At 35.0% G+C, this 7,633-nt stretch overlaps 1 protein-coding gene across 2 annotated transcripts; it reads left to right on the forward strand.

Moving 5' to 3' along the window:
- The first annotated feature begins 4,926 nt into the window (after window positions 1–4,926).
- On the forward strand, window positions 4,927–7,418 carry LOC126751329 (piggyBac transposable element-derived protein 3-like). Of its 2 annotated transcripts, XR_007665872.1 has the most exons (3): window positions 4,927–5,038; window positions 5,308–7,271; window positions 7,339–7,418. XR_007665872.1 is itself a non-coding variant. In XM_050461515.1 (2 exons), the coding sequence occupies exons 1-2, from the start codon at window positions 5,022–5,024 to the stop codon at window positions 7,091–7,093; spliced, it is 1,803 nt and encodes a 600-aa protein (XP_050317472.1). In that variant the 5' UTR covers window positions 4,927–5,021; the 3' UTR covers window positions 7,094–7,418. The 2 variants fall into 2 exon arrangements, 1 of the variants encoding a protein (XP_050317472.1); XM_050461515.1 differs by having other exon boundaries at window positions 5,308–7,418.
- The last annotated feature ends 215 nt before the right edge of the window (window positions 7,419–7,633 follow it).

The raw sequence follows: 7,633 nt of genomic DNA on the forward strand, positions 1-7,633 counted from the left end.
ATACTAGTCAACATTGAGCTAACCAACATTTGCCACAGAAACATTTGTGTCAGCAATATTTTCATTGTCAACATTATACCAAACCTTTGCAACATTTGTTGCTTTAATCCATGCTGTTGCAACGTATTGTGCTTAATATTGGTGTTCGTTAACTCAACTCTTTTGTATTGCTTGCTCTCAAGTGTCTTCTCGTAACAGCGTACAACTGTCAAATACTTTCGCTATTTTGCAGTTATAGCGTGACGTTTTCAGCGCTGCACTCACTCAGTTTGCAACGGTTATTTATTTGGCTAAGACGTTTCTTTCGGTATGATGAGTCTGTGGAGTTTTTTCAAACTTGACGATTTTCTTAACGAGCTAAAAGCAATAATAAATAGCAAGCAAAATATGATAAATGTAAGCAGAAAGCACATAAATTAATCAAGCATTTTGAAATTTTCTTCTCAAAACTGCAAAAAATATAACTATAACTGTTAATTATAATAAATGAATCCAACACTGGTTTCATAAAATATTTGAACTTTTCTCATAGAAGAATATTACCGAATGTGTTAAAATATATGAAAGGGAAGAGAAGGAACAAAGGGCAATAAAATTTTATCTCTTTATCTTGAGCATCAACAAAAACAACAAAATAATACTCTTAGAATTTAAAATAAAACAGAAAGAATAGTCATGTTTAGGATAGTCTTGATATAAAAACAATATTTGCTTTTATACTATTCTTTGGTTACAAATATGTACAATTCGAATTGAAATACCTCTATATGATTGAGAACAGCAACACAAAATTACCTTCTGTTTTTTAGAGTGAAGTATGTTTAATTGTGCTTTATAAAACCATAGAGTATATCATAATCGCTTTAAATAAAGGGAAATATGTATATATAGTATAATAGGGAATGTTTATCATTATTCGAAAGAACATTATTTGACATTTATTTTTTGAAGATTATCTCTTTCAAATGTTGTTCCCGGCTACGTCCCAAATAGTCCATCAGTTGAGTGCGATTTTCGATGACTCGTTTGAGCATTTCGACCCGTAACTGGCGAATGACACATGTGGTGTTTTGCTCCATGACGTAAAACGGTGCGGAATTCTTCGTATAGATTTTACACTTTGCACATCACCACAAGAAAAAGTCCAACGGTGTGACATCATACGATCTTGGTGGCCAATCGACCGACCCAAAACATAAAATTATCTGATTCCCGAAGTGTTCTCTAAATAAATCCATTGGTTGATGCGATGTGTGGGAAAAGGCGGCGACTTGTTGAAACTAAATGACGCCAATCATTAAATAATCGGTTATCATGGCGCGACACCTGTGTATATAATTTAGTGGTCCATTCTAAATAGTTTGCTTGGAGATGGTATCACTACCTTGGACATTAGTACATGCCGAATTTTGTAGAAATATCTCGTCAAATAAAAAGCTTTGATTTCGATCGTTCCGTTTGTATGCCAGCCATATGTTATAATAGTCCAGTTTAAACGTCTCCTTTGCAGATTGCTCGTGAAGTTTGTTTGGTAGCTATATGCTTAGTGGTTCCGCCAAAAGAGCAATGTCTTGGAAAGTAAAGGACGTGTGAAAAATTTAAGATCATTACCTCAAAAACAGACTAATTTATATATAGATTATTTGTTTTTCTGAAAATAAAAATTATACCAGTGAAGTAGAAAATAATATTATTTAAAAATTGATCCAAGTCAAATTAAAAGATGATGAGAACTTAGAAAAGCCGAAATGTATATGAGTTAGCTAGCAAAACCAAAGCTGTAGAAGATTCCGTAAATATGAACCAATGAAAATGCGATAAATCGATGTCTTGGAGATGTTTAATTCCATTTCCATGAATTTCAATGATGATTTCGGTTGATTTTTGATGAATTCACGTACAATTTCGATGGAATTTCCGGTGATCACGGATTTTGATTGGCCCACATGTTGATCGTCATTTATGTCCTCACGACCACGAAAACGTTGAAACCACTCGTGATCGTGATCTCACCAAAATTTAATGTTGGCTCTTTGTTCGAAGCTCGTTTTCGCACCGATAATACAAACATACTGACACTTAAAACGCAATAACTTCACTTCCAATCTATGAAATGTCATGAAATACTCACTGGGCAATCGATAACGTCCTGTTTACTTTGGAAATCACCTTGCATGTTTATTATTATGGTGTGAAAATATTGTCGAAGCAGGTTTATTCATTTTTGTAATTGCGGAAAACAGCGCTAATATATTTATATTTATCGTATTATATCTATTATTGTGAAATAACAGCAGTACTATAATATACTTTTACTTCCACTTTGAAACAAATTAAATTACGAAATTTTAATGAATATTTTTATTTTACTTTCGTGAAATCTGAACCTAAAGTATACACCGCGTTTTATTTAAAAAGAGTATACTATAAAATTGAAACAACAAAATCAAAGGGGAAAATGCGGACGAATATCGCAATTTTGAGGGGCTTCCGTTCCTTAATTGTTAATAACGAGTTTGCGATACTAACATATAAAGCAGGAGAGCACATACTTCATAAGAAGAGTAATTAAACAGGATTGTGCGGCAATTAACCGACATAAGTCGCAAAGACAGTTTACACGATAAACTGACAAGCAGTCAGCCAACTCTTACGCATGCGTGTGTCATTAAAATAGGATGCCTTCCATAAACTCAAAAAATTTGGTGCCGGTAAACAGTCAATAAATTTTTTTTAAATGGTTGCATAATAATCTGGCCACCTCTGAGAAAGGAAGCATAATAAATTTAAAAGGCTGTGAAATTGGTAGAAGGCAACTATTTCTATAAACAAAAACGCAAAAATGAGCACAGTAAAAACAAGTGCAACTTTCTAGGTTTAAAGCCAGGGAAGTACTTGAGGTACATAAGGTGTGTTAGTTATATGGGGTCTAGAGCGAGTTTTCATACCATTTCATTCAATAACTCACTATTGGCCGATATCTGCGGTATAAAGTCATCGAAATTTTTATATTAGGTAGATGTGGGCTAAGGGAAGTATTGACCCCATTCAACTCATTTGTAGCACACAGACATACAAAGAAAATATTCTCTGAATTTCAATTATAAATCTGACACATTGAAATTTTTGGTAAAATGTCAACTATATTTACTGGGATACAAATATTCGGTACCTAGGGGATTCAACAGTTTTTTTTATTTGGATAAATTTTGGCCGAAAGGTGGCATGCTCTAAAGAAATTATTATTAATTGCTTCTTGATTCGTACATTCGAAAGGAAAGAATAAGATGGAATAAGAATGTTGTTATGTGAGAAGTTGTTGCAGCCCAAATCGCCCATTTTTGCACTATTGCATAAACATGTTAGAGAAATGCTACATATCGTCACCTGAAATGCAAACTAACGTATCATCAAATTACATATATAATATTACATATGTTCAACATTTTCAGATTCTGCACTCAGCAAATTTTTTTTCACTCATGTTCCATTTTATTCCGTGTTTCATTCATCCCACAAATTTTGACCCCTTCTCCATTAAAGCCCTTTTGCACAATCTCGGGGTTAAATTTAATGTATCTGGCATATTTAGTTATTGATTTATCGCGCTTTTTGTAGTTTTTAACGGTATCATTATATGGGGAGTGAGAGCGAGGTTATCATCCGATTTCGTCAACTTTTACACTGTTGATGCAAGTTCTTATAGTATTTGCGTTGGGCGAGCTTTGTTGCTGTAACTGAAGTGCTTTAAGAGATTAAACTTACTAGCCACGCCCATTTGGTCAGATTACGTCCATCTATGAACTAGTCCTTGTTTTTCCAAGGAAGGCGTATGCCAAGTTTTATTAAGATATCTCAATTTTTACTCAAGTTACAACTTGCACAGATCAAGAATGTTTTCTGTCATTCATAGAAAACATCACCGTGTGTGATTTGCTTTCGTATGAAGATAATTTTAGCAATGAGTCGTGTTGCAAGGAGCTGGATCTTGAGACTGGAAAACACTTAGGGCGCCATTTTACAATGCGTAAAGCATCAGGTTGAAAACTATTTATATTTTCTCAACAATTCATATTTTTGAGATTTATTTTAGAGGAATGCTTTTTGCTCTACTCCATCTATGCGAGGCCATTGTCTGACCACTCGAGCTGCCCAAGTTCGAACATTTTGTTTTACACGACTATTAAAAGCGGAAAGTAACCGAATAGGCAAATATAAAGTAGGTTAGATGCGATGCATCGTGACCAACCGGCATACATATGCATACAGAAGCACTTGTTGCACTTACCTGTCAAGCTTTACTACTTTTCAATACAACTTCTACATATATGGTTTGTCACTTTTGTTTTTATGGTGAATATTGTCAGTGGTGGTTTTGTCTTGTAATGAAAACCGACATCAGCTTACCTAAAAGAGTCTGCAAAACGTGCTTCGGACTGATTTAGTTTTTGTTTATATTTATAAATCATTTTCCGTCGAAGTGGAAATTAATTGCTGGACTACAAACATAGTCTTCAAACTGAGCCATAAAATAACTTGTGTGTGCTTCACCTATAATTTATACAAAAATGCATATAATTGGGTAAATATGTACATATGTATATAGTTTAATTATTCAGTCATTTGAAATAAAGTATTTCCATAAAGAAGGACCAACGTGAATGGTCTTTAACTCGCTTTAAACGCGCTCATAATCTAAAGTGCCAACTGAAACGTTTTCCGTTCTGATTTCAATGTCACCATACATGTTAAAAGGAAATTTTGACTCCTATAAACCAACAAGAACATTTCCTCCGACGGCTTGTCAGTTATTTACCCATATTATCCCAGCGCTCCATTTAAGGTGCACTTCTTTTTTGTTTCAGATTACGCAAATTTTATTCTGTGTTGGTAGAGGCATTATATATTTATTTTGTCCTTGGTTCTTGACGTATGTCATTATCACCTAAAACTTGTTGAAAGTGATTATTGTTTTCGGTTATCTCTCAGGAATTATTTAAACTCTGTGAATTTCAGCCATCATGAATTCCAGGAGAGGGTAAGTAAAAACTTTTTTTATACTTATAATTAATTTTACCGTTTTCGTTTTTTTTTTTAAGTTTTAACTAGTCTATTAGTTAACATCATGAATTTGACGAAAATTTGCTTTTATGTGTTCATTTTACTAAGTTTTGTGTACCGCCCCATTTGAGGTGCGCTGGGAATAGGAGGCACCGTGGTTTTTGCTACGGGCCCTTGTACTCCCAGCTTCAGTAAACTATATTTAGAACTATTTTACCGTATTTTTATATGTTTTGTTATTTACAGGTTGAACGTTCACGAAATTATATCGGCATTAGAAGATGATCATAATATACTGTCTGCAGATATATTTATCACACCACCTGAAAACAATGACTTCAGCGATGAAGACAGCGGAAGCGAAGAAGCGGGAGAAATAGGTAATCTTACGCGTCGGCAACTACTAGCAGAAGCTGAGGTGCGATGCCAGCTACCATCAGCAGATGGGGTCCTGGAAACCGTAGATGGAATTCCATTTATAAATCAGGATGAACAGGAACAACAGCCGTCCGCGTCTCAGTCAAATGAACCACCTGCAAAAAAATCTAAGACTATTGTCACGAGGAAGTGGAGACAAAAAGATATAGCTGCAAACCCTGAAAGGGAGTCGATGCAACCTGATTTCGTTTTAGATAAGGATAATCCATTAGATTTTTTTGAGATGTTTTTTGACGAAGAAGTTTTCGAGCTCCTGCGGTCTAGCACGGAACAAAATGCAATTGCAAAAGGACATGTCAATTTTCGAGTCACTGTTGAAGAAATTAAAAACTTTATCGGTATTTTGCTTTTGTCAGGCTACAATAGCGCTTCACGCTATAGATTATACTGGGATCAAAGTATTGACACTCATCATCCAGGAGTTGCATCATGCATGACTCGTAATCGTTTTGAAGAGCTTTTACGTTTTTTTCATGCATGCGATAACAACCGCCTACCTTCTGACGATAAGTTTGCAAAAGTAAGGCCACTGTGGAATCTTATGAATGAGAGATGGCTAAAGTTTTATCCCGGAGACAAACATTTGTCTATCGATGAGTCTATGGTACCTTATTTTGGAAAACATGGCGCAAAACAACATATTCACGGTAAACCAATACGTTTTGGCTATAAGATTTGGTCACTGTGTACACGATTGGGTTATCTTATTTATGGAGAACCTTACCAAGGAGCTAAAACTGGTAACACCAATCCAAATCTAGGCGTTGGAGGCTCTGTAGTGACAAATTTGATTTCGAAACTGCCAAGTGATAACCACTACAGTTTCTATATTGATAATTTTTTCACTTCTTTACGTTTACTAGACGAAGTAAGTCAGATGGGTCATGTTATCACTGGTACATTACGTGCTAATAGAACAGAAGGTGCCCCGCTAAAAGACATCAAGGAGATGAAAAAGACATCACGGGGTTCGCACCACCAAATTACGGATTTATCATCCAACATAACTTTAGTGCGCTACAACGACAACAACATCGTAACTATTGCCTCAACGGAAAGCGGTGTTCATCCGATTGGTAAGGTGAAGAGATGGTGCGGCAATAAAAGAGTAGACGTAGATCAACCGCATTGCTATCTATTATATAACAAATATATGGGCGGAGTCGATCGACTCGACCAAAATGTTGGAAAATATAGAATTTCAATAAGACTGAAGAGATGGTATTGGCAAATGATAATGTTCCCCATAAATGCCTGTGCTAATAATGCTTTTCAGTTATACCGAGTTTCACCAGCAGGCCAAGCTAAAGACGCTCATGATTTCTTGTCTTTTACAAGATACATTGTGCAGACTTATTTGATACTTGGCAAACCTTCTACATCCATAGCAAAACGCATTGGAGGCAAGACACCGTTAACTACGAAAAGTAAGCTGCCAGATTCGGTAAGGCTGGATGGGAAGGAACACTATATCATTAGAAACGAAACTCAAATTCGATGCCGCGAATGTCACAAGAATACGAAATTCAAATGCAGTAAATGTGGAGTTGGCCTCCATCAACATTGTTCTCAAGCTTTTCATACCATAAAGTAATTTTTTTTCTCTCATATCAACTTTGATTTTTAGCTTACGTTTATAATTGATCTTATATATTGTGATTTATCATAATTTTTGTGTACTTATTCTTTATTTACTAATAAAAACCATTCAAAATAATAACCGACTTCGCATACAAAACCCGAAGGCATATTTTCCCAGCGCCCCATTTAAGGTGCGGTCCTGAATTTCAGCCAGTATAGAAAATATTTTTGATAAAAGCTTATTTTCATGTTATTTAGAGCCTACTCACTAGATAGACATAGAAAAAAAACATTTTTCTATGTAATATCACACCTTGGGATAATATGGGTTAATTAGTTAATGACTTGCTGTAAGTGTTTGCACCTTCCTTCATTTATAATAATATTAGACATATGTAATATTCGTTCAGATGTCTATATATGTGTATACGCTAGGGTTCAAATGAAAGTTTTAATAAATATTACATACTAGCGACCTCAGAGCATTCTTTTACTTAATAAATCTTCGCTCAAAAATAAAATCATAAAGCATATCACGAAGTTGCACCGTTGG

The sequence above is a fragment of the Bactrocera neohumeralis genome, chromosome 2 (assembly GCF_024586455.1).
Source record: "Bactrocera neohumeralis isolate Rockhampton chromosome 2, APGP_CSIRO_Bneo_wtdbg2-racon-allhic-juicebox.fasta_v2, whole genome shotgun sequence".
Taxonomy (NCBI): domain Eukaryota; kingdom Metazoa; phylum Arthropoda; class Insecta; order Diptera; family Tephritidae; genus Bactrocera; species Bactrocera neohumeralis.